Source organism: Rhinolophus ferrumequinum, chromosome 20, assembly GCF_004115265.2.
Source record: "Rhinolophus ferrumequinum isolate MPI-CBG mRhiFer1 chromosome 20, mRhiFer1_v1.p, whole genome shotgun sequence".
NCBI classification, from domain to species: Eukaryota; Metazoa; Chordata; class Mammalia; order Chiroptera; family Rhinolophidae; genus Rhinolophus; species Rhinolophus ferrumequinum.
In genome coordinates this window covers 1,116,730-1,142,873 of record NC_046303.1, presented here as the reverse complement: position 1 = coordinate 1,142,873, position 26,144 = coordinate 1,116,730, and the positions used below count along the sequence as shown (strand labels likewise).

The 26,144-nt window shown below is 50.4% G+C and overlaps 1 protein-coding gene across 1 annotated transcript in view; it reads left to right on the top strand.

Annotated features, from left to right (window-relative positions):
- PKD1L1 (polycystin 1 like 1, transient receptor potential channel interacting) overlaps positions 1–26,144 on the top strand; it is a 117,073-nt gene that overhangs the window by 61,919 nt on the left and 29,010 nt on the right. The window contains exons 47-54 of the mRNA XM_033087971.1: positions 715–949; positions 3,009–3,113; positions 3,320–3,460; positions 4,430–4,564; positions 6,033–6,260; positions 8,307–8,468; positions 9,250–9,420; positions 22,441–22,570. Of these exons, the coding sequence (XP_032943862.1) occupies positions 715–949; positions 3,009–3,113; positions 3,320–3,460; positions 4,430–4,564; positions 6,033–6,260; positions 8,307–8,468; positions 9,250–9,420; positions 22,441–22,570 (1,307 nt within the window). The remainder of the gene's footprint in view (positions 1–714; positions 950–3,008; positions 3,114–3,319; positions 3,461–4,429; positions 4,565–6,032; positions 6,261–8,306; positions 8,469–9,249; positions 9,421–22,440; positions 22,571–26,144) is intronic.

Sequence of the window (26,144 nt, the reverse complement as noted above, 5' to 3'; positions counted from 1 at the left end):
TTGCACAGACGGGCTGGCAGCGAGGGGCCCCAGGCTGAGAGCAGGGCTCGTGATTCAAATGATGGACCCGCTTGCCGAGCCGCACCGTTAGACTGTGAGCTGAGTCAGGCCTCAGACTCTTAAGTGCGCCAGAGGACAAGGCAAAGTTCCTTCAGACTTTTCTGGAGGCCACGGAACCCAGTGGGCCTTTGACGTGTGCTGAGCAGGGTGCACACAGGACCCCACTGAGTCTCGCGTGACTGTCCTGCACGGTGCACACCCGGGACAGCAGCACCAGCGCACCCACGTCTGGTCGGTGGCACCATCCGTGTGGACCCCCCGGGATCACACCGCACCGGTAACTCTGGTTGTCTGAGACCCACCGGGAGCTCGGCGCCTTACGGTGACATGTACCTTTGTGTAATACCAAGGACAAGCAAGGGAAATCATTCATTGTTACTAACACGGATTGGTCACTGGTGGCTTCTCACAATGACGGACTCCACAGCAGAGAAAAAAGTGGATATTCTAGAGTCTTGTGGAGAGAGATGGATATCTCTCTTCCCTCAGCCTGTGGGTCCCGGGCATGAGAAAGGGACAGTGGACTGTTAGGGGGTCAGAAGGCCACCTGTCCAGGCCTGTGAGCCCAGGGGCCACGTCGGGGGTCGGGTGCGGGGACTGGGGCTGCACGCTTCCTGCACAGCCTCCCGCCCTCTGACCAGCCGCCCTTTGCAGACTCGCAGCCCAGGCCGCCCTAACCAGCCTCAGGGCCCGCCGGTGGGTCGACGGCAGCACCAGGGCCGTGTCCGTGCACTTCACCCTCTACAACCCTCCAACCCTCCTCTTCTCCTGCGTGACCCTGAGTGCCGAGATGCGCCCCACTGGAGGCCTCACCCTGTCCTCCCTGGTGGAGTCGGTCGTCGTCTTCCACAGCGACCCAGCCCCGAGGTTCCACTTCATACTCCCCGAGGTGAGCTCACCGGCCGCTCGGCTCGCGCACAGAGCACGGGCTGGCACCCTCCACCAGACAGGCCTCAGGCCGGCCACTCACCCGCCCTCCACCCAGCCCCTGCCCTGTCCCCAGCACACGGCAGGCATCCCGCTAGGTGTGGGCACAGGATGGAGGAGACCCCCAGCGGGGAACCAGCACATCTGTGTGGCTGGTGCAAATGCAGAATTCTTGGTGTGTCAAGGTCACCGAGGGCGAATTGGGACCGAGACTCAGATCCTTCCCGGGAGTCTTAGTTCAGGCTGCCCTAACAAGGGGCAGGGGACACGGGTGGGGAGGGTAAACTGCAGACATTGATGTCCCACAGTCAGGAGGCTGGAAGTCCGAGGGCAGTGTGGGCGGCCTGGTTAGGCGACGGCTCTCTTCCTGCCTGCAGAGGCTGAGGCCTCACACGGGGACAGGTGACTCCCCAGGCTCTTCCTCTGCTTGCGAGGACACTAATCCTGTCACCGGGCCCCCACCCTTATGAGCTCCTGTGACACTGATGGCTTCCTCCAGAACAGCCACCTGGGGGTCAGGGCTTCCCCATACGGGTTAGGGGACGAGGGAAAAACAGACCTTCAGCACCGTAGGTCTGAGCCAGATGGAAGACGTTCGTGTGGCGTTTGGGAACGAGGCGGCACCGGGCGCCGCCCGGCGAATGAACTTCCCTTGGGAACTTCCCTGACTTGAACCAGAGCCCACGCGCCTGTCCCAAAGAGCTGAGATCAGCTGATGCTCCGGGTAGAACAGCTTGGGCCTGGGCATGAGGACAGGACAAGGCCGTGAGGTTTTAGACTCTGGAGACTGATGAGCAACAGTGTCCCGGGTGGAATTATGGATGGAGCCTCAGAGCTGGTGTGGGGACGGGGAGGGTGGGGAGCTGGGGGGAGGGGCCGCTTGCCTGGCCAGGTGGGGCAGGGGGGCACTCACCTCAGTCATCAAGACGAGCGATATTCTCATGCAGCATTTCTGAAAATCAAAACTCCTGCAGAAACATTTATGATGGACAAAATATCAAAACTTGCAGCACCCACTGGTGGGTGTGTGGGCACAGTGCCCATGAGTCCACGGGAAGGAGGGGGTCCTCCTGAGTCCATGACAGTGTCAGGGTTTGGACAGTGCTCATCCAGGAGCCTCGAGGCTCTGCCGTGGGTGGGTTGTGGGCATAGGCAGGGAGGGTGGCACACAGGCAGCTCGGGTGGTGCGGTAACACACATTCACAGCGTTGTTTTGGGTCACAAGAAGCCCCCACACACGTCACCTCCTTTCAGTCCATTTGTGAAATGGCCCCACCCGTCTTGTCCTAGTCCTGGGGGCACAGTGCCCGAAACACGGCGGCGTTGTGCACACCCACTCGCTCCGTGCTTCGGAATAAACATTAGTGTGTGCCAGCACCGCGCCTCGGAGGGAGGGAGGAGCTTCAGCAAGAGGCTTCTTTAGCTTAAAACTGTTCACTGAAAGGCTCCACAGGGCTCCGCAAGGCTGATTTGTCGTACGGGTCAGTCCACTGCTGCTGAGTGTCACCTCCCTCCTTGTTCTGCGTGAGTGAATGAATGAATGAATGAATGAATGAATGAATGAATGAAAAGGGGCTCATCCATTGTGAGATAACCATAAACAGAAGTTTAAGAAATCACTTTCAAAGGTTTTACTTGGCCAAGGAAACTGTATTGTCACACAGCGCGTATTGTCACACAAACACATGGAAACGTGTCCTCATGAGCCAGCGGGGAAGGGCTGGGAAGGGCTGGCGCGGCAGCGTGGAGACCTGCTGGGTGCTGTGCGAGCCTGCCCCTGCAGGGCCCGTCTGGCCTGGAGCTCCTGTGTGCCCCGGTGCCCGCGCCAGGGGGGCTCCTGGGGGTACTGGTGTGTGAAGAGATACAGCCTGGCCACGGCCTGCCCAGGGTGTGCCTGTCAGAGCTGCAGGGCCGGCAAACAGCTGGAATCACATCCGCTCCTGGGAGCCGGCCAGGAGCTGAGAACTCAGCGCAACTCATCAGCACTTTCCTTGTCTTGTTGGTTTATTTCCCTCCCTCAGCTCGTCTTCCTGGTGCTCACACTGACCCACCTGTGTTTCCAGCTCTACCGCATGGCTGACGGGGGTGTCCACCGCTACTGCCAAAAACCGGGCAACTGGCTAGAGGTAGCCTGTCGTGTCATTCCCTTCACAAAATGCCAGCATTAAATCCTCCCCTAAAAATAAGAATAACTGTCGGGGGAACTGGTCACGTGCCAGTGAATTCCAGCTTTCTTGCCATTTTCCCGCCACGTCAGTGTCCCTTAGGGTTGGTGCCCTGGGTCCCGCGGCCACTGTGAGCCGCCTGACGGCCTGTCTTGGGGACATTGCAGCTGACCATCGCTGGAACGGGCCTCGCCTGCTGTGCAGCCTCCAGCCACCTGCTCTCTCTTGCTGGGGAGCTGACCGACCAGTTCCGCAAAGGACTTTTCCTGGAGTTTATGGACCTCAGTCACATGGCATCATGGACTCAGGTATGGTGGGCACTTCAGGCAACACAGATGGGGGCCGTGCTCAGTGATGCTGCCCGAAAGGGAGGTTCCAGACAAGGGGTTCGTCCACACTGAGCGGTACTGCTCTGAGCACGTAGACGAGGGTAAGCTGGGCAGGGAGGGGCCTGCCATTCTCAGGACATGCTGCCAGCTGGGCTGCTTGCATGTGCGTGGAGCGGGACGCAGACGCACGGAACCCCCCCTCATCCCGACTGTATGACCCTCTGGCGGAGGGAAGCGGCTCTGAGGCAGGAGGACCTGCCTGGACCCGCCTTCTCTCTTCATCTGACAACAGCCCCAGTCACGAGCAGTGTCAGCCCCCCTGAGTCCCACACAGGATGAGTCAGGCTTCAAAGTCCCACACCTCCTTCCCCCTTGCACTCCCCGCCCAGGAAACGGGCCCCCACCGTTGGAGCTTGTGGAGGACATGGTGGGGGGTGCTGGGCAGGCGTCCTGGGGAGGGCCAGGGACTCCAGGGCGGCCTGGCGGCCCCCAGGCCACTGGACAGATGGGAGTGGAGCCTCTAGTTGTCGTCTTCACAACTTTGAAAAGGCGCTTGAACGCGTCGTTTCCTGGAACACGTTTCCTGCACATGAAGGAGGGAGGGACCCGCAGGCATGAGTACTTCCCCGTCCCACACGGAGCTGGCTTCTCACAGGTCAGGAAACAGGCTCCCACGAGGGTCTCCGCCCTGAGCGGCCATGGCCTCCATGGAGACGCTGTCAGGCTCAGACCTGTGCTCTGCGCTGCCGTACAGCTCATCCTTGCTGCCTCTTCCTACCTGTCCCCTCTGCGGACACCTGGTGCTTCCATCCCTTGGATGTCCGTGGCCTGTAGGACTCAGCATGTCCAGCACACATCTGTCACACGCTCCCCGAGTACGTGGCACACAGGTGTGAATGCTTCCTGTAACTGGAATGATGCACTGACGGCTGTGTCCTTCCGTCACAGGGCACGAGGTGGCTCCAGGGGACTCTCTCCTTCCTCCTGACCCTGAAGTGCCTTCATCTTCTTGGCTTTGGAAACCTGATGGCATCCTGCTCCTTCATGCCACGTCCCTCGCTGTCCAGCATCTTCGCTCCAGGGGTAAGGATTCTGTCTTTACCCCATTTTCTTCCCGATAAACCGGCAGAAGCGGCCCCAGCCTCCTGCGTGCTGCGGGGGTCTGCCCCCTCTGATGTCAGCAGTTCTTTAGGAAGTCGTGGCCTCAGAACACGTGCTTGCACCGCACTTTCCCGGGCAGTTGTTATTACACTGTAAGCAGTTCCTACGCCTACTGTTCTCGCTCTACCTTGTTTCCCCGAAAATAAGACCCGGCTGGACAGTCAGCTCTAATGCGTCTTTTGGAGCAAAAATTAATATAAGACCCGGTCTCATTTTACTAATATATAAGACTGGGTATAATATAATATAATATAATACCGGGTCTTATATTATCATTTGCTCCAAAAGACGCCTTAGAGCTGACTGTCCGGCGAGGTCTTGTTTGCGGGGAAACACGGTAAGTGCCAGGAACGGTGCGTGTAGTCTCTTGTATTCCCTCACCTTGTGATCGTAACCAAGACGGGGCCGGCTGGTTCTTCCTCAAAGGGAGGAATGGGGTCTGACCGCAGTGACTGGGCTGGCTGTGGGCTGGCCCTTGGTACTTGGGTGCCCCCTCCATGTGCTGCCTCCCACAGAGGCCGAGAGTAGTATAAATACGTTGTGTCCACATTAAGTGGCAGAATAGAATTCTGACTGCTCAGAAATGATAGGGACGCCAGGGGCGGGGAGCCACCCATGTGACCCATGGAGACGATGGACTCCGGGGTGAGCTTCTTGCCGCCAGTCCCGCCAATGGGCTGCCACTCCTCCTGGGTTATCACCAGCGTGACTTCCAGTGTGGTCGTGAGGAGGTCTTGGGAGGTCCAGGCTACGAGCCAGGGGAACGGACGCCACAGCAGGTGGTGGGCTACTGCTCAGGAGGACCCGTGTGGACCTGTGACAACTGGCCGAGGGTCTCGTGCAGGCGACAAAGTGCTGGCTGCCACCGGTGCCTGTTTGGGGATAGGGAAGCAGCTGTGTGTCTGGGGCCTGTGACGCCACCCAAGTTCCCCGCCTGGTAGCACAGCCAGACAACAGGACCTCACCTGAACTGGAGCAAGCTCAGGATGGCCCTTTCCTGCCCTTTCTTCAGTGGCCTGTTTTATGAGCCCTTGCGGGTGCCGGGAGCAGAGATGATGGGACAGGTGAAGCCAGTGTGGCCTCCGGCAGCTTGGGGTGTGGGGGACAAACGGGGGTGCTGGCGTGGATGGCAGAGGAGACTCACAGCGGAGGCAGATGAGGAGAGGGGCGCTGACTGGGCCCCCGCGGTGGGCGCAGTGGGCATGGGCTGCACCGACAGAGACAGGTCTGTGAGGCCAAGGTCTCACGCCCAGATGGCGCCATCAACAATCCCCAAACTGCTTCTCCAAACTGTTCATTATGTTAAAGCATTTAGAAGCCCCCCCGTGAGTCTGGGCCCCCCACGACCCTGTGCCCAGGAAGTCAGCTCTGGTGGGCTTTCTCTCTGCAGCTGGCAGGCGTCCTGGTGCTGGCCGCCCATGCCCACCTGCGAAGTCTGTTCCTCACCCTGGCTCCACCACCTGGCACCTTCTCAGCCACCTTCCGCCGGCTGCTGGTTCATTTTCCAGGAAGCAACCAAAGAGCCATGTTCCTCGGCCTTTCCGAGTCTGACCAGCGGGCCACAGTTTGGTGCTACGCGGCCCTTCTGACAACACTGAGTGCTCTGGGGTTCGGGATGGTACGTGCACGCACGCCTGACTTTGCGGCGAGGTTTGCAAAGGCTTCACAGGCTGTGGGGTGAAGTTCTCCTTGGCCCATAAGCACACGTCCACCTGCAGGCCACACCTCATGGTCATGACTCCCTGGGGCCCAGCTCTGCTGCACTGGGCTGGCCTGACCAGTCAGTTTGACAGTTTCCCCAAAGCAACTGAGCGCTCCAGGGAGCCTCCCGCCCTCGGAGAACTGCGCCAGCCACACCTTCTCTGTGTTACCTAATTTCTCAGACTCTCCCATTGCTGCTTTGCAGGCTTCTCTTGCCCTGTATCTCAATCCTTCCATCTTGCGAGTGTCACTCCGACAGTCAGCCTTCACGGACGTGCTCTTCAGGTTTGGGGCCGAGTTACGAATCAGGCTCCTCATTTCCCGCCCTCCTGCTGACCCGCCACTTACAAATCCAGTCATGTGCACGCACACGTATGTGCACACACACGTGTCCACACACACGCACACACACATGCACACATGCACACGTGCACGCAGGCACACATACACACACATGCGCACACGCGCAGCCGCTGGCTTAAACTTCAACAGAGGGAGGGCTTCCCCTGGACTTCCCTGCCGCCCCTACTCAGGGCTAACAGATTTAGCAAATGAAACTGCAGGACCTCCACTTACTAGTTAAATTTCAGTGAACAGCTAATAATGTTTTACTATGTCCCTGCAGTAGTTCAGACGTACCTGTATTTAGCCATTTTTCGTTGTTTACCTGAAGTTAAAATGTAAGCAGTGTCCTGTATTTTATGTGGCCACCCTGTCCCACCGCAGCTCTGCCATCCCGCTCTGCAGGTTCTCAGCCAGCTCCTCCCCAGGTTTGCTGTACCCTTTCTTGGGGGGTGGGGCCTAGCACCCCAATTTTGAGAAAACCCTCCAGGTGTTCCTGTTGCCTCAGGGTTGGCAACCCTGCTCTGTGCCCGAGTAGGCGCGGTGCTCACGTGAAGCCTGCGTCCGCTGCTCCCTCCACCTCACTGCCTTCCCTCCAGGCCCCGCCCCTGTGCCCCAGTGGGCGCAAATCCTACACATCCTTAGAAAACAGCATTCAGTGTAGTCACCCTAAATGCTTTCCCTGGCTCCACCACCCCAGATCCCAGCTGGCTGCCATGGAACTGCAGAGAATTTTTACCCCCTTACGAGGCTGTATGAGAGCGACATCTGGACAGGTTTGCATGGGGGAGACGGCCTCGGACCATGTCCTGTGGCTGCACTGTGGAGAGACGTGGGACGGAAGTCTTGGGACGGGTGTGGAGGGTCCTCCATGTGGAGGGCATGTCGCCCAGCGGCAGGCAGGAAGTCTGGGTCAGGGAGCCCCCAAGCACAGCAGCATTTGTACCTTGCAGGTACAAAGCCCCATCTGTCTCACCAGTGGTGGCAGCTGTCTGTGAGGGTTTGCGGTCATGCAAAGCAAGCTCTAAATGGCACAAGCTTTGCTTGTTTGGGCTGTTTTAAAAATAACCGAATGTGTAAAAATTTATTTGGTGCTCTCAGGCTCTTAAGCTAACAGGTCTCTGTCTGAAGCACAGAAAGAAACAGCCCGAGGACAGTTTGCATAGACGGTCATTGGCTCATTTATGTAACGTGCCTGAAGGCACAGCAGCCACTGTGACTCTGGCCCTTTCTCGTCTCTTGGGCACAAGCATGTGCTGTCAGCAGGTCTCACGCACAGCCCGGCGGGGCTCACCAGGGGGCACCAAAGCTGCTGCAGATTTTACATATGGACATGCAGGTCTAGTTCATAATCCTAGTCCTCAACTGTTAGGTATTGAAAACATCCTTTAAAATAACATTATTTCCATTGCTGAATTCATCTTGCTGCAATTTAGTTCAATTAATGAGAGAGACTTTCCTGATTTTTTTTTGCTAAGCAATTACTGTCTTACTGAAAGGAAATAAAATAGCATCATTAGATACAATCTCCATTTTACAGTCGAACAAATTGAAAAAGCTATTTTTTATTTTTTTTTTGCTTAATAACATGCAGTTTGTCATTATTTTTTCTTTTCCCCAGTTGAGAGGCTCCCTCATGACTTTTGCCCGAAAAAGAAAATCTTTTCAAAGCAAATCTCTCGTGAGACTTAAAGATGTGACTGCGTACCTTTGGGGCAAGGCCCGCAACTTGCTGAGGCTCGAAAGGCCAAAGCTGGAGGAGACCGAGCTGGCTGAGAATCACGTAAGCTGTGGGTCTTGGGTTAGTGAGCACGTTCAAGGTGACGGCTTCATTGTAAAGAGTTTCTCTAGGTTATAAAACATGATTGTGAGTCTGTGCTAAATAGTGCAAAGACATAGAATTTTCCCGTAAAATTCTAAGGCACTTTACAGTTTACCAAGCAATTCTCCTCCATTAAAACTCCCTCTATCCTTAGAATGACCCTGTAGGGTTGGAAAGATGGACTTTATGATTTTCCCCCAACACACACACACACACACACACACACACCCTACTCTATCCCTTTAGTTTGTCACTTGAGTGTAGTCACCCAGACCTAAATGCAAACAAAGCAAAGCAGGTGTTTGCACACGGATGCCCAGCTCTTTCCATGGCTGATATTCAGGCATCAACCAGGGCAGTTCTGAAGCCAGCCTATGCAGTCGTGATGCTGTGTGTTTTGATAGCACTTTACTATTTATCATGTACTTTCCCATACATTCTTGCCTTTAAATCCATTTCATAGGCCTTCATGCCGCCATTCTGAAGCATAACACGTAGGTGTGTACCTGTATATGACATGGTGACTGAGGTACAAATATACACACCTGTGTGTGACATCGTGTACGAGGGAACCTAGATAGGAAATTCAGGCCTGGCACCCAGGTCCCCTAATTCCAGGCTCAGTGTTTCTAACAAAGCACATGCCATCTAAAGTCAGTACCACGAAATGCTTTAGATAATGAGGGAAGAAGAAAAACTGGGTTCTTGAATGCGTTTGCTGGTCTAATTTTCTTCCCTTCAGAATTATTACCTGGAAGAATTTGCAGATCTGTTAGATGAACTTCTGCTGAAGATCAATAGTTTGTCCGACAACCCTGAGCCCCCTCTTCCAGAACAACAGTCCTGTGGTGTGGTTGAGGCCATGGCAGAAGATTGTTCCTTCATGGGGGCTTCTGCTGACCAAGCCACCGGGGTAAGCAAAGGGAAATGTGTCTTTATCAATTTTTCTTGTTTTAAGTCCTAAAGAGGTTTGAAATAGTCACCATTCCAAATCACAAGACCATTTGCCTAAGTGTTCCATCGGGGTAAGTAACACTGGTGCGAGCTGTGCTCTGGCCAGAATCAAAGGACTGCCCAACCATGTCAGCTGTCTGGTGTGACTTCCAGCTTCCATGGTGGCAAAAATATCTGTCTGCTCCCTTACCCTGATTACAGTTGGGATCAACAAAGAGATGAGGAACAGAAAAGGGCCCTCCGTTCCAACAGGCACCATCTGTGACCCAGAACTTGACAGGGAATCCCCAGAATGACAGCCAAGCATGATGAAGTTGAGGCTGAAGGGAGAGAGGACACTGCCACACCCAGGGCACATAGAGTTCTCCAACTTCAACAGCTTACACGGAGGGCCAACCAAAGACCCCTGCTTTGGAGGAAAAGATAACAGAGCAATAAAGAGCTGAAGGAATCTCCCTGAACCCCAACACCACAGAGTTTGGGGACGCAGGCTTGAGGAAAGCCATCTTTGTAAGAAGCTGTTGAAGTGGCAGCCAGGGGAGGAGCTGTTGGTGGCTCACAGGCTTAGAGCTACATTGAAAAGGAAGATGAGCTGGGCTCCAGCGCTAAGCGCATTCCAGCGCTGGCATCCCTGAGTTCCGGAAACGTACCCTGCAGCCCATAGCAGTCGTGGCTACACGTCCGATTGGCAGTGAGTGTGCCCCCTTGGCGAAGATGAGACTGGAGGTACCTGCTACTCTGACTCACCCCTAGTACCGCCGCCTTGTACCGACCTTCAGGAAGGGCCCCCCTATGCAAAGGTAAACAGCCAGAGTAGACGCAGGTCATGACTGGATCTGCGCACATGTGCTCGAGGGAAAGGGTCATTACAAAGGCCCACAGGAGAAGGAGACGCAGATCAGACCTTTGAAAACAGTCATAGGCGGGTCAAGTTGCAATCGGGATGCTGTCCACACAAGTAAACTCGTGAAAAAGTGCCCTCTTTGGAATAAGAGCGCAAAGCCCAGATGAAATAAAAAGACTAATGCTAAATTGAGAGTTGAGGACAGAAATGGAGAAGAAAAGGAAAAGGGGAAAAAGATGCCAGAAATACAAGTGAAGCAAAAAAAAAAAAAAAAAAAAAAAACCAGTAATAGGTTCACAGAACAGAGAGTGAAAAATGTGGATGACAGATTTGAGAAAACTCAGCAAAATGAGATAAGAAGAGTTAAAATTGATTTTAGGGAAGATAATACACGTGGAAGTCAGACAAGGAATATGCACAAGGCAAAGAAAGGATATGTACATATCTCCCTCCACCCTCAGAGAGACCAGAAAATGTAAACAGAAAAAAATATTTAAAGACGTAATTTAAGAAAATGTTCCTGAAATAAAGACACAGATCTATGTATTTAAAAATAAATCTTATCCCAGGAAGGAAATGAATTCAACTCTATTAAAACCAGAACAAATTCTACCCCCCAAAATCAAGTCACTGCCAAGTGATTAAAAATCGTTTAAATTATTTAGAAGTTATTTAATATTATTTAAATTATTAAAAACTGTTCAAATGTGCATATCAGTAGAAAATTGGGCAAAGGATAGGAAAAACATAGTTTTTATAGAATAGGAAACATAATGAACAATTGTATAAATAAAATTAGAAGAGAAAGAATATATGTAAAGACAAAAGGTAGGGTACTACTTACTACCTTCATAACATGAAGAAAAAGAAAAGATTGATAAAATATTTCAGAAGAAAGATAATTGAATGTACTTATATTAATATCATAAGGTTAATATAGTTATTTCTGGATTATGATTAAAACAAAGGACAGTGTATGCTGCTCGATTAATGTTTAGAGGGAAATCTCTGGCATATGTTATGGGGCAACAACAATGACAGTGAACTAAGTAAGTACTCAACTCAAGTGGGAAGAATACGCACGCACATGCATACACGCACACACAGACTAAGAGAGCAGGGAGGAGTTCGCAAAGATGAAAGACTAATTTAATTAAATCAGTAGCAAAAATGAATTAACCCAAGAGATGACTCTTTTAACAGGCAATGAAATCAATCAATTATTAGTTAATACATAGCTAAATATGATGCGGAAAGTGAGTACAATAAATATACAAAATAAAAATGAGAAAGGGAAAATAACCTTACGGAAACTGAATGAATTATAAAACACTGGGAAAGAGAGAACAGCTCTCACTACTCTTGCGCCTCATCGAGTAGATGGAATCCTGAACAGTTTTGGAAGATGTAACCCTCCAAAAGCCCTTTTGCCCAGATGCTCTCACAGGTGAAATACACCAAACTACTAGGAAACGTGTACGTTCAAAATGCTCTCAAACTCTTCCAGAGCATAGAGACAGAGAATATGCTTCCAAATGTGTTTTTAGGAAATAAAGCAATTATTGATACAAAATTGGACAAAGATATCCCAAATTTCAAAAGAGAAAGTAACTGCTCATATATGCCAGTCTTACTGATTTTAGTACCAAAAAAATCTACATTCAACATTGGCAAATAGAATTCAGCATCAGATTAAAAGACTAATATACCATGATCGTGAGTTTTAAATCAGGAACAGACATCTTTTAATGTTAGAAAATACATTAATAACCTTCACCAAAAATGGAGGAGACTAGCATTTCATTTCCTCTGTGACTGCATTTGATAAAACTCAATATTTCTAAAACATATTTGTAATAAAAAGGAATTGATATAATTTTTAAAAATAAGAATGTCGCTCAAGTTCAAAGCAGTGCTGTGTCTGATGATACAATATCTAAGCCGTTCCCACTGAGTTCAGGACAAGGCGAGATTGTCATCACAGCTCACGAGTCCCATCACAGCTCCGCTTCCTGTGAACACACTTGCCTTGCTTATGTGCTTAACGCTTGTGGCTAGAAGGAGCTTCAGCTTAAATTTATGATATAAGTGGTAGTCTTTTATGTACTCAGCAGGGGCTATTGTAAGTCCCTGTTGAATCACAGCCTGTGGTCACTTAGACTCATGTCCGGAGGCCTAGATGACCATGCAGGTGGCCATTGTGGGCCTTTGTGATTTCGATTCTTCTAGGTTAGGGTGTGGGAAGTTCTCAGCAGCGTGCAATCTCTAATCTTAATTTGGTTCCATGGGAAAACGTGTTCTCCTGGGCCTGCCGCTTTAAGAGGCACTCGGCACACGTGCCTGCACGAGTCCAGTCGCCAGCCCACCGGGCTGGGCCCCACCTGGCTCCCGTTTGTCTGCGCTGCTGGAACTCAAGTTTCCATCGTGAGTGTGGCTGGGTTTGGTGGGAGAGGGCGGGAATGCACTGGCCTTAGGGACAGACCTGCCTTTGTACGCCGCCATCTGAGGAAATAATCTGTTTGAATTTCCTAACTTCAGGGCAGTAGTTTTTCATCTTAACCATGAATAATAAAGATTTGTATCTTTATAAACTGGAAGGGTTGGATGCCTGGAGCTATCCATAACCACCTACAAATCACATTGTTCTTTGTTTTCTGAGTGACTCATGGCAGTGAAATGCCATGGGGCTGCCAGTCTCCCCTTCTCCTGTAAGGACCCTGGCTCTCCTCCCCGGCGGCCCCATTCTTACCAGGGGAGCTCCAGGCCAGTGGTGCGTCAGAGCAGGACTTTGTCCCCTGGGCCACTCCCTCACAGATTCTCAATGCCCAGCTTCGCAGGACCCACCAGGCCACTGAGAACAACCGTGGGCGTCAGAGAGGCCAAGGGGGTTTTTCCCACTTAATTTCTTCTTGATTTGCTTTTTTAAACACAATTGAGTCAGGTGGGAACTTCCAGAGAAGTGAGCGCCCCACTCAGGCTACAGTCTGCCTGAACGGTTCTAGTCCTTTTTAAAAAATAGTTTGCTTCCTTAGCATACACCTGCCAGGAGGGGAGGGGGCAGTTCTGTCTGGCTATGGACATCTGCGTTCACTTTCCCCCTCTGGGGCCTCATGACAGGTGGTATGAGTTTGCAGAGCGGGCCTTGGCACCTGGCAGCCCCTCGGGTCCTACTGTCCTCGTCTGTGAAAGGGGACACAGGTAGGGAGTCCCCCACAGGGACCTGGTCCCGGCCCCTCCCTCACCAGCCGAGTTGTGTCTCATTCCCTCTGTCCACAGGGTGGTGACTGAGTATTGAGCAGAAAGAGGCTACTGGACAGAAAGGGGGCAAAGAAAAAAGGAAGAAGAAGGCAGAGTGCTCCCAGGTGGCTGAGGGAAGGGCACGTGAGTGCTCATTGAACGGTACCTGCAACTTCTTGACAACTTTGAAATCATTTCCAGTGAAAACTTTTCAAAATGAGCTATTGTGTTACCCAAATAGAAAGATGACAAAATCAGAGTCACGGTTGTCGGATGTACTTGGTATTTCTGGTTCCTGTTGTTTATTCTAAGCTGTTGTACATGTCGAAGTATATCCCGGAATTTTCCCCTGATGGATATCACAAGGAAAGCTAATTAAATTTAATAGACCTATATAGATACGATTTAGAAATACTTAATATGTTAGAAGTGGACAGAACCAGACAGAACTGTTGAAACAGGCAGTCTTCAAGATAAACTTTCTCGGCTTTCATGGGTTGGATCAAGTCTGCCCGTGAGAATGTCACAAGAAGGAACGTTGTCCTAGCTTCTGATTCATTCCTTTCTGGCAGACAAAGTCTGGCAAAGCTGGAATGTTATTGTTAATCCCTTTCATTTAGATGTGTGCTGGAATAGCACTTGAAGTTCTGTGGATATAAAGCAGGACTTCTGCATTGCTATAAAGACAGAATTTATTTTCTTGAACCAAATTATCTCATCAAAACGGCCAAGAAAGGTAAATTCTTGAAGACCTAACTGCACTCTCAGCGGGCTTCTTTTTGAAGAAGTTCTGTTTCAGCTCACAGTCTTACAAACTATAATTATTTCCCAAAATACTAAGTAAAAGACTGTATGTGTGTGCCAGGGCTGTTACAACACAACCCTCAGACGGCAGTTTATTGACTAGCAGTTGTGGTGTCCCCAAGTCCACTATCAATCGCGGTGTCGCGGGGCCGAGCTCCCAGGAAGGCGTGAGTGAGGGGAGGACCTGGCCTCAGTGTGAAGGCTTGTGGCAGCGTAACTCCAGCTTTACATGGCGTGTCCCTGCGTGCGTGTCTCCGTGTCTAGATGTCCCCTTTTTATAAGGACACAGTCACAGTGGCTCAAGGCCCGCCTCACGACCTCATCTTACTTTGCTCGCCGGCAAATGCAGATGACACCCCAGGTCTGGGACCAGCACTGGAGCAGCTCTTGGGGGACACACTCAGCCATGACAGTCACATCCAAACAACTGTAGGTATTTGAACACAGGGTTAGATAGTTTTTAAATTAATTGCAACTTTTTGCAAAATTTAATTCCACTAATCTGACAGAAAAACACTCAAAAAGTTTCAGACTTTCTATTTTCACTCTGGGAGATCTTCATTCAGGAAGGCGGGCATGGAAATGACGTCTGTATGTTAATAGTTGTTGATTCTCATAAAATCATAGAACAAATGGGTCGTCTGAATTCTTTGACTCTGAAAAACATACGGTAACAACCAAAAATGAACTAGTTTTTGCTATATTAAACGGCAGTGCCATCCTCAGAGCTAGGACACGATGACGTCGGAGGCCTCCGAGGTCAGGAGCTCCCCGTGGCCGCCACCCAGGTACCTAAGGGACAGGATCGTGTCCGAACCCCACAGAGACAGTGAAAGATTGTAGAGATTAGTTGAAGATTGAATCCATTTTTCTAGGGTCTCGGAAGCGAGCGTCTGTCTTGCGTAAATGCTGACGTAGCGGTCACGTGCCGGTATTACCACTCGCAGCTGCGTCCCACAGCGTGACGTCAGGGGGCGTGGCCATCGGGCAGTTCAAAGTGGGGCCGGGGGAGGGGGCGAGCCGCGCCAGGGGTCCCCACTGGCGTCCCGCTCGGTCGTTCTGGGCTGGAAGAGAAAGGGTCCAAATTACAGCTAGCACCATGGGCGTGCCACACCCAACAATGCCACCACTCGCTGCCCAGTGTGGGCATTTGTGTGACGGGATCTTCACAATTCAAGTAAGTGCAAAAGTGAAGGTGTGGAAGTCTTTGGGGCTGGGGACCCTATTCCAGGCTGACCTTCTCCCTGACATCTCGGTACTACAGGTTTGTTTAATATAATGGAACTGGTTAAGTAGCACTAAAACACTAGCCTTTGCCATCAAACAAGTCCAGACGTCAGGAAAGCTTTCTCTGTCGTTGGCCTGAATCATTTTCCAGAGTTCTGAGCCTGCCCAGGCTTCTCCTCACGGTCTGTGCTTTCAGAATTTACTGCCTTTTTTTTTTAACCATCTTCCTGGCCCTGTTGTTTGCCAAGGAGCTAGGAAAGTTGATCATCAACGTTCAGGAATGTGAGCTGACCTCCGAGAGACCTTAGCAACACAGAGAGCCCTGCAGAGGGTCAGCGCTTTTCCTCAGAATCTGTGGGAGACAAAATCTAAATCCCAGAGATGCTGAGTCAGAGAGCAGGGTGCTGTGCATATGGTGACAGTCCCCAGTAGTGGCTGGGGACACACACAGAGATCGGGGGGCAGAGCCAGGTCCAGAAACCGACCCACACAGGTAGGCCCAACCATTTCTGACAAAAGTGCAAAAGCAGTTCAGTGGAGGAAGAACAGGCTTTTCAACAATGCTGCTGGGGCAGCTGGACACCCAGAAGCCAAAACAACCAACCAAACAAAAGAGACCTTCAACCTACACCTCACTTCTACAAAAACTAACTCAAAATGGATCATGGACTTAAATGTAGAATCTAAAACTAAAACACCTTTGAAAAAAGAAAAGCCGAAGGAGAAAAGAAGCATGATCCGTAAGAGAAAAAACTGATATATTGGACCTCACCAAAATTAGAAACTTTTGCTTTGCAAAAGGCTGTGTCAAGAGGGACATACTTGCAAAACACAAGTTCAACAAAGGACTAGTATCTAGAATATATAAAGAACTCTCAGAATGCAAAAATAAAAACACAAATTCTGCAGTTAGAAAGTGGGCCAAAAAATGGACAGACATTTCACTGAAGAGAATGTGCAGGTGGCCAATAAATGCATGAAAGGATGAGAACATCACCCTGACTCCACTAGGGCAGTGCAGTCAGAGCACAGTGAGATGTCACCACATACCTGCGAGAACAGCTAAATAAGATAGTGATGCCAAAAGCAGTGGCGGGGCTCAGAGACCATGACTCACACATGGCTGGTGGGGACGGATGGTGGAGCCACTCGGGAGGTGGTTTGGAATTTCTTACAAAGTGAAACACGACAACTTATGACCCAGAAACGACCCCTTCATCATTTATCCCAGAGAAATGTGGACTTATGTCCACAGAAAACCCAGAGGGGTGTCGCTGGCAGCATCCCTGAACTGGAGCTCTCCCCACTGTTTCACATGGGTTGAACATCTAGCTGGTGGCACCATCGCACGTGGTGTGCTAACGGCAACAGGATTTTCCGGCTATGGGTACAGGCGACAACCTGGCTGGGTCTGCAGAGACTCATGCTGAGTGCTACAAGCCCAGCTCAGAAGGTCACTTACAAACCATGTGATTGTGTTTATATAACATTCTTGAAATGACAGCATTACAGAGAGGAGAACCCATTAGCGGAGGAGACGGGGGCGGAGGGGTCTCTGGGATGGAATGTTCTGAATCTTAACTGTGTCAGTGTCAGCATCCTGCCGGAGACGTTGTCCTGTCGTCGTACAGGATGTTACCACTGAGGAAAACTGGCCAAAGGGGACCTGGGGTCTCTTTCTCTAATTTGTAACAACTTCACGTGAACCTACAGTTATCTCAAAGTAAAAAAATTCAATTTTAAAATAAGGTTCTTATAACATGCAAAATTAACATAAACGGAAATGGTACTGACTTAAAAATTAATTAAAAATTGAACGATTTTTCTAGCAGCCAAGAGAGTGACCCCAATCAGAAGTTGCATCACAAGAGGTGCCCCCCAACACCGCCTTCCTCCAGCAGACCACAGCTCGTCCTTTTCCCCAAGTACCTCTCACAGGGGAAAGTTCCAGAGCAAGAGGGCACCTGAGATCTTGGAGGAGGACGTACTGAGTTGCTCTGATTTCTACCCCATGTGACCCAGCCCCTTCTGGGCCCGACGACGTCTGCTCCCACTTCTGTTGCACCGAGACTATGAGGGATAGAGGGCCCATCTGTGCGATGGTGGATCCTGCCAAGGCAGCATCATTCTTGGAAGCTTAAAAATTCTGGATTATTTGGGATCAGAGTGATATGTCTGTGTCAGTAACAGAGCTCTAGAGAGAACAGCAGCAGGAAATATGGGCGGAAGAACGATCGGAGGGAGAGGCCTAATCCTGAGGGACTCGGAAGGCCTGCCTAACGCCCGACCCCTCCCCAGCACTGCAGTCCAGCTGACAACTTGCTCCTTAAAAACAACACATTCCAGCATGTGCACGCATCATGCACCAGCCTGGACCTGACACGGGGACCTGGGTCTGCCAGGGACTGGGCTTTGCTGTCCACACGCCACCGCGGAATAAATCACACTTGATCTCTGCTGCAGGGCCATGGGGCCCGCTTGACGGGGCATGTAGCCACCTGACTTACTGGCAGGACACCTGCTGTCGGCAGTGTCTGCTTTCTTCTACTTCTGAATCCAAGATTGCTGCCGTCGCCTGAAAAATAAGTGGAAACCTCAGGTGCCGTGGCGACAGTGGTGTGGCCCTCTCCAGACTCAGCCACTGAGTAAGGCTGTGAAACAATACGTTCGCAAAGGCTGTTGGGATTCTCCCTACAGATTCTCCTAACTTGGTTACTAGTGTGACAGCCTGTTAGCTCAGTTTCATTGTTTAAAAAAAATATGATCGTCAGTGTTTGTTCTATGGGAAAACTCCTTCCCAAATAAACGGTCTTTCCTTGCATTGCAAGCAGGTCTGGTTCAAGGTCAGAGTTGCCCCTGAGGTTGGTAGGAGGTCAGGGTCCCCGCGTCCAGGGCATGCAGTCAGAGGACAGTCACAGGGGAAGGCCAGCGGAAACCAGATGCTCTGCGACGGAGAGTTCTGTCCATTGGGGTGCCGGGGAAAGTGAAGTTGTCAATCAGAAACTGCAGTGTCGTGATGCAATGAGCGGCCCTGCCAGCACCCGGCTCACTGTCCCACGTTGAAATTCACCGGAAGTTGGTGAATCATAGGTCAAAGGCCCCCACAGATCAAAAATAGAAATCGCTTTATTGTTAGAAAGAGAAACACTTGGTCATTGTCACCAAACTGCAGATGGTGGTGCTTCTGTTGGTACACCAGGTCTCATCTCCTTGTTCTAATCTGGAGGAACTAAAACTGTTCTAATTTTTTCCCCACCTTATATTGAGCCATGACCTGCTCTGTAAATTGGGCCAAATAGAAGCTTTTTGCCCTGGAGTCAAAATTAATTATTTCATCTCTTCCCACAAGATAGTCTCTGACATCTTTGAAGAAACTTGGGGTTTTCCTCTCCGACCTCAGCAGCCCCAGACAGAGACCTCAGCCCCCGTCCTCCATCGCCCCCGTTTGGCACTGCCACCTACTCCTGCCATCCCCGTGACATGTCTTTGAGTCGCGTCACCGGCCTGGTGACCCCCTTGTGGACCGATGTGTACTTTCTGTGTCTCGCAGAATGATAAACAATAGTTCAGAAATGGGATGATTAGGTAAAAACACGTTCTGTGGCGGTTATTGGTCTATTGGATCTTTTTCTTTTCTTCTGCTCAGTTTGGCTGTTTCAGGTGGGAGGGTAATCCAGTCTTCGTTGACCCCTCTTATCCAGAGCAATTTATTAAAAGTTGTGAGCTAGCCATTCTGCTCGCAGGTTGTTACCCAAGAAAAATGAAAGCACGTGCCCTTGCAAGGATTTTCCTTCCAACGTTCTTCACAGCTTTATTCGTAATAGCCCCAAGTGCAAACAACTCAGATATCCATCAACGTGGATCTATGAGGAAGCTGTGAAATGACACTCAGCAGGAAGAAGGGACGAACTGCACACAGGTGCTGCTCGTGGGAGGAGCCCGCTCCACGTGTGCTGCTGAGGCTGCCGAGCGAGAGGGCCACACAAGCACAAGTCCATCCTGAGAGACTCCAGCCCCACAAAGCTCCAGAAATTTTGCATCCAAGGAAGAAAGAAGGCTGTAAGCAAAACCTGGCAGAGGAATCCATAAGACAGTGGGGCTGGCACAGGCCTGCCGCTGCCCCCGTCACATTCTCTCCACGTGGCAGAGGGCGGACATCACAAACAGTTGCTTACCTGTCTGGTTATATTCTTAGGGAAAATCCGAAATGAACAATTTGCAAGTTCAGGTAAAATGCATGTTGTAGATGGAACTTTGATAACTGTTGCTGAATTGCCCTCCAGAAAGCTTTTCCAGTTTCCTCTCCCGCCGGCAGTGAGGGAGGCCCCAGCGCTCTGAGCCGTGGCCGATTGGCAGTCGTCTTCCTTCTGCATCTTGGTCAGTCTGCGGCAGTAACCACAGCAGAATATATGTTAGTCTCTGTGTGCAGTGATGGGTTTGAGGATACTCCCATTTCTTGGATTACTAGTGAAGTTGAACATGGCTTTCTGTCTGAAGACCACTTTAGTTTTTAGTGTTATTGCTTGATCATGCTCTTGGCCATTTTTCAGTTGGGATGTTTACCTTTTTGTCTGATTTTAAGAGATCTTTATTTAGTAAGTATAGTAGTTACTAGGGCTGCGATACCAAAATGCCACAAACGGGTGCCTTAAACGGCAGAAATGTATTCTCTCCCAGTGCTTGAGGCGGGCAGCCATGTCCGGTCGGGGCGTCGCAGGCTGCTCCCTCCAGAGGCCTCCCTTCTGGGCGCGTCGATGGCATCTGCTCCCCGTGTCCTCACGTGGTCGTCCCTCTGTGCATGTCTGTGTCCTCATGTCCTTCTCACAGGGACACCAGTCACATTGGGGTGGTTGGTGCCCACCCCAGGGACCCCATTTGCCTTCAAAGCCTCGTCTCCAAATACAGTCCCATCCTGAGGTGCTGAGTTGGGGGGATTGTAGGATGTCAAGAGGAATTTTGAGGGGACACAATTCAGCCCATAGCAGTAAGAAGGCAAGGTATTCTACCTGGTCCATTTTTTGCATTTTAAATTCACTTGTGCTGGTAGCTAACACTAAGGAGCTACACGTATCAGTTATTGCTGCATCCAGGCCCAAAGTCCTTTACAGACGGTACCTGGGTGGCTCCACTCGGCCCTGTGGGGCAGCTTTCATCATCGTCTCCATTTCGGGGGGGCACAGACAGGTACAGGGCCTTGTCCTGGGTCACACAGCTGGGAGGTGGTGAAGCAAGGACAGTGACCTAGGCACACAGGCTCTGGAATCGGCTCTACCCACGGGAGCATCCTGCCTCTCAGAGGGAACCACGATTTCACACCATCTCACACCCACGTGTATGTGTGCACACCGTGCTTCTGCTGCCAGCATCCACGCCTGGGGCTGCCCCATGCAGCCTTCCCCTCCCGATGGCACAGTCTGCGGATTCCTTCTTCCTTCAGCTGATGTGGAATTTGTTTCGGTGTAAGATCCTTTTCTCTTTAGCCGCCGTATAGAAGACTCGTGACAGCCTGATCTGTGCTGAGGGGTTTGCGCATGATTTTAGCAGACATCCAGCTTCACACACGAGCAAAGCCAGCACTCCAAGAAGGTGTTGATTGTTCCAGCTCACACAAGTAACGGGAAACTACGGTGGAAATCAAGGCTTATGTGTCATCAGTCTGTTTCTCAAAAAGCCCGAGTTCAGCAGGGCTGGGATTCCACCTCTGTCCTATTCCCATGGTTCCTTTGCCAGTTACCCTAAAGCTACGTATAGTTAGATTGGTTTGTTCATTTAGTTTACTAAATCTGAGTGTCGAAAGACTCAAATCTTATTTGGTAGAATTTCTATTCTATTCACTAAATATCTGTTCCTGCAAGTCATCGCATAAATCTAATAAATGCAATGAAATGGGCCAGGATAGAATTCTGATGGTTAAATAAGCTTTTTGAAATAAAGCCCTCCTTTTGTAAAGTTAACAGTTGAATCTTGCCAGATTAATAACTCATTTTTCCTGAGTTGCTAATTCAATATAAAATGCTTATTCAAACGAAACCTTTGAAGTTGGCTGGGCTGATGTTTCGAATCCATTTAAAGAGTGATACGCTCAGATCAGAATTTGCTAAGGAGGTCATTGAATTTAGAGGGCTCAGACGAGTGCATGCTCGTGGTTTTGGATTCGAAATAGCTCCAGAATGCCTGGTGAGAGTGCATAAAATGGGGTGCGTGAGGACAGGCGGACACGTGGACATGGCTCTGGCCTCCTGGGGTATGGGCTGCCAGTTGGGAGCGGCGTGGGCCAGGCCACCTGGGGAGGACTTTTGGGGTTGTCCCTGGTTACGCAGAGCCCTGGGCCAGGTGCACCACTGCCTAGAAGCACAATTAATTACCTTACGGGCAAAATGGGAGTCGAGTGGAACCTACCAGGCAGAGTCTTACGTGGCAGTGACAAACACATAAGTCACGTAGCCCAGTGCCCGACAGCTGACAGCCTGCCACAGCTGGATGCTGTTGATGTGACTGAAGTGGATATGTTAGTCTCTGTGTGCGTTGATGTGTCTGAGAATGCAGAGGTCTCCTCCGAGAGTGAAATGCGTGCTGGGTAGCTAATCTATTGGGAGTGATGTGGCCCCATTTTCACATCCCCGAGCTATTGGAGGGCATCCAGATGCAGGAGACCCTGCCCTGTGTGAGCCCGTATTTCCTGGTGTGTCATTGGCGGGACGTCTGTCAGTCACCAGAGAGCCCCTCCCTCCCCCAGTGAAGTCGCAGGACGCCAGGAGATACGTCCTCACTGAGTGATGTCTTGTTTCATTCCACGGGCTGGGCTGGTTGAACAGACTTCTCTTCCTGATTCATTCATTCCCTTACTGAGTATGCCCGTTTTTGCAGGGCACCTGTTCTGGCAGCGAAGGTGAGAAGCCAGTGCACAGCTTCAGGAGGCGGCTGGATGGGACACAGGACGAACCCCAGAACAGCAGGATGGCAGGCTGTCCCCTGGGCCACAGTGCGTCTGGCGCAGGTAAGCACGCACTGAGGTCTCCCTGTGGCCCTTCTCTGTGCTGTGCATGGCTTGGATGAGGACGTGCTGTACACGTAGGGTTGGCATGGCCTTAAAACTAGGGGTGAGAGGATGCACCACTCCACCCGGAGCCTTCGCCCGCTGTGGTGGTGACGAAAACGATGGCAGCGTGACGTGGGGCGCTCCCACGACAGCCCCCGCGTGGCCCTTTCCTTGAGTACGTGGGTGTGTTATTACTGCCGCCACCATTAGTGCAAACTAAGCAGCTTAACACAACAGAAATGATCTCTGAAAGCCAAGTCTGAAAAGGGGTCACTGGGCAAAAATCAAGGTGACCACTGAGCTCATTCCTCCCTAGGGCACTCTGTTCGCCTTTTCCCAGCTCCCGAGGCCTGCACTGTGGAGCCGGGGGCCCTTCCTCCATCTTCACAGCCAGCAGGGGCTACTCAAGGACGCACGTGACCTGTCGGGCTCACTGGATGACCAGTGTTCTCTCCCCATTTTAGGGTCTACTGATGAGTGAGCCTCATTCCTCTGCAGCCCCTTCCCGTGTCAGGAAACATACTCACAGGTCCCCGGGGGTGGATGTCTCGTGAGGGGCCCGCATCTGCCTCCCCCAGTGAATTCTCTCCTCAGCCTCACAAGGACCCTTAGGTGGCGCTGTTACTCCCCACCCGACAGGAAGCAGAGGGTGGCAGGGTAAGCTCATCATCCAGGGCTATGACTGCAGTTCATGTAATCTCACAGCTCCATGAGCAGACACGTCATCATCGCCCATTTCACAGAGGAGCAAGCTGAGGTCCCGGGGCGGTCAAGTCCCTTCCCCAAGGTCACCCAGTGAGTAAGTGGCGGGGCCAGCCCACTGAAACAGCCCATGTGACTCTGTAGTGCGCTTCTATGGCTACCAGGAAAGTGGACATGGGAGAAGGTTCTGTTTGATATAATTAATTGGGAACCAAACCCCTGCAGAAGGCGTTATAGGAACTTTCCAGCACAAGCTTGAGAATTGCATGACTGGTCCCGGTGGTTTTAGCAATGCTTGGGACCCACTGGGCGAGCTGGCAGTTTTAGAGACTCGGGTGACTGTACATTTGGGGCAGGTAACGTTGTTTAGGAGCCAAAGGGACGGAGACCGAGGTCAGAGCCTTTTCTGTGCTCCGGGTCAACTGAGCAGCTTCCGATTTCCAGGAAGCATGGTTTTCTCATTTGTAAAAGGTGGACAGACACCTCTCCTACCTCCCTAGTCGGGTACAAAGACCTGATTGTTGTTGGTGTCCAGTTTCTGGCTCAGAGTTGGCACTGGAAAACTGTGAGCTAATGTACAATTTCTCTACAGAGTAAGCAGGATGAAAACGCGTGTGTTAGAAGCCGTTCGTACAAAGAGGGGTTGTTAACTGAAATTCTGCACATACAACATGTTTGGTTTTTCCAAAAGCCATGAGGTCCTAACAGCTCCTCGTGTCTGAGCCAGCTCACCTGGGACTGACCTGCCCTCAGGGCCAGATGCCCCAGACCCTGTGAAATCCGCTCTGTCCCCAGCCCGCTCTGAAAGTGGGCATTTTCCCACTTTTCTGAGAAACAGTGTTGTTTCCTCAAAAGAGCCTTTCATTTCATCGCGTCCTGCGGAATAGCTACTTAAATTAATTTTCCTGCTGAGCTTCCAGCTGCAGAGCCCCTCTGGGCACTGCCTTGGCACGGCTAATCCTGGCCTGGGGTCCCTCCCATCCAGTCCTACAGGGCACCCTGACAGCCGCTGTCCCTTGCACCTGGGGGCCAGTCCCTTGTCACAGGGTGGGACCTCAGCAGCATCAGCTGGCAGGCCGACAATGAGGAAAACGGCATTTTCTATGAATCTGATCGGTAGTCACCTGTGAGAAAACTAGAAAATAGTGTATGTGTTTCATTTTTGCTTTTATAAAAACACTTTTTTAAGAGAAATAAGTCAGACAGGGAAAGACAAATACCATACGATCTCACTTACATGTGGAGTCTAAAAAACCCAAAAACCTCTTAGATGCAGATTGGTGGCTGCCAGAGGCGGGGGTGGGCGTGGGGAAATGTGTGAAGGGTTCAAAGGAACGGAATTCAGTTGTGAAATCGTCAATCGTGGGTGTGTCGTGTTCAGCATGGAGACTACAGGTAATACTGAGCTACACGTGAGCAGACCTTAAAAGTTCTCCTCACAAAGTTCTCATCGCACAACTCTGAGGAGACGAATGTTTTTCTGGTGCTTATTTTGCAATATATACATATATTAAATCGCGTTGTACACCTGAAGCTAGTATTATGTTACATGTCAATTGTATCTCAATAGAAATATTAAATTTTATGATACAAAAAAGTGATTCCAAAGCTCTTTTTACTGCAAACAGCAGTGAGGTCTGTGTGTTTCCATTTCTCTTTTTACCGGGCCTCTCTCCATAAGTAACGTAGTGAGATGCTGTAGGAAGAAGGATGTCAGCACTCAAGGCAGGTCACAAGCTGGATGGGGGATGAGAGCCGTGGAGGGAAGGCAGGTGACACCCAGGAAGAAAACACGCTGTGTGACAGGCAGTGCCTCCTTCCCAGCGCTTCCACTGAAGATGCTTTGGCTTTATGACGATGTGAAAGTGATACACACTCACTAGAAATCATGCTTCGACTTTTCGTTGCTAAGCTCTTCCCGAGCTAGCGGTGTGTAGTCCCACACTGTCTTGTGATCCGGGAGGTGTCAAGTAGGCTTTGTGTGAGGTGCGTCAGCCCACCTGTAGGTTAATGCCGGTGTGCCTGTTCTGAGCACGTGCGAGGTCAGCCAGGCTGGGCGATGTGTCCGGGAGGTTGGGCACATCAACACACTTTCGACTTAATGGTATTTTCAACTTACAATGGGTTTGTCCAAACATAACTCCCGTCTAGGTTGAGGAGCATCTGTAGATAGTAAAGATAACAGCAGACTCTCTGTGTGTGTGTGTGTGTGTGTGTGTGTGTGTGTGTGTGTATGTTTAGAAACTAGGCACAAAGGAAGTTTTAAAAAGAAAAGCAGAAAAAGAATGATGAAGAAAAACAAAAGATTAGATTGGTAAAATATGTCCAAATGTAGTTTAAATATGTCACCTACAGCAAGAAATATGAATTTAACTTGTTACTAATAGACACAAACTATCAGATTGAAATTTTAAATAACAAAATTCAGCTATGTGCTGTATATAAAAGGCATATCTAAAACAAAACACACAGAAATGTTGAAAATAACAGTAAGAAAACTATACAAATGTTAACCAAAAGAAAGCAATAAAAATATCAAACAAGATAGAATTTGAGACAAAAGTATTAAAAGGAACAGAAATAAAAGGAATGATCAATAATGAACTTATTGGTACCTAACAAATAAGTGTTGAATTATATGAAACAAACTGTACAGAATTGCAATGGCATAATGACTTCTAACTGAAAATGAAGAGTCATGTATGCAAACTAGCCATAAAAATAGAGAAGATTTTGGTAAACTTATTTTTCTTGATCTGATTGCTCTTTATGGAACCCTATACTCAACAAAAAGAAACTATACGTTATTTTTGAGATCATGTGAATCCTT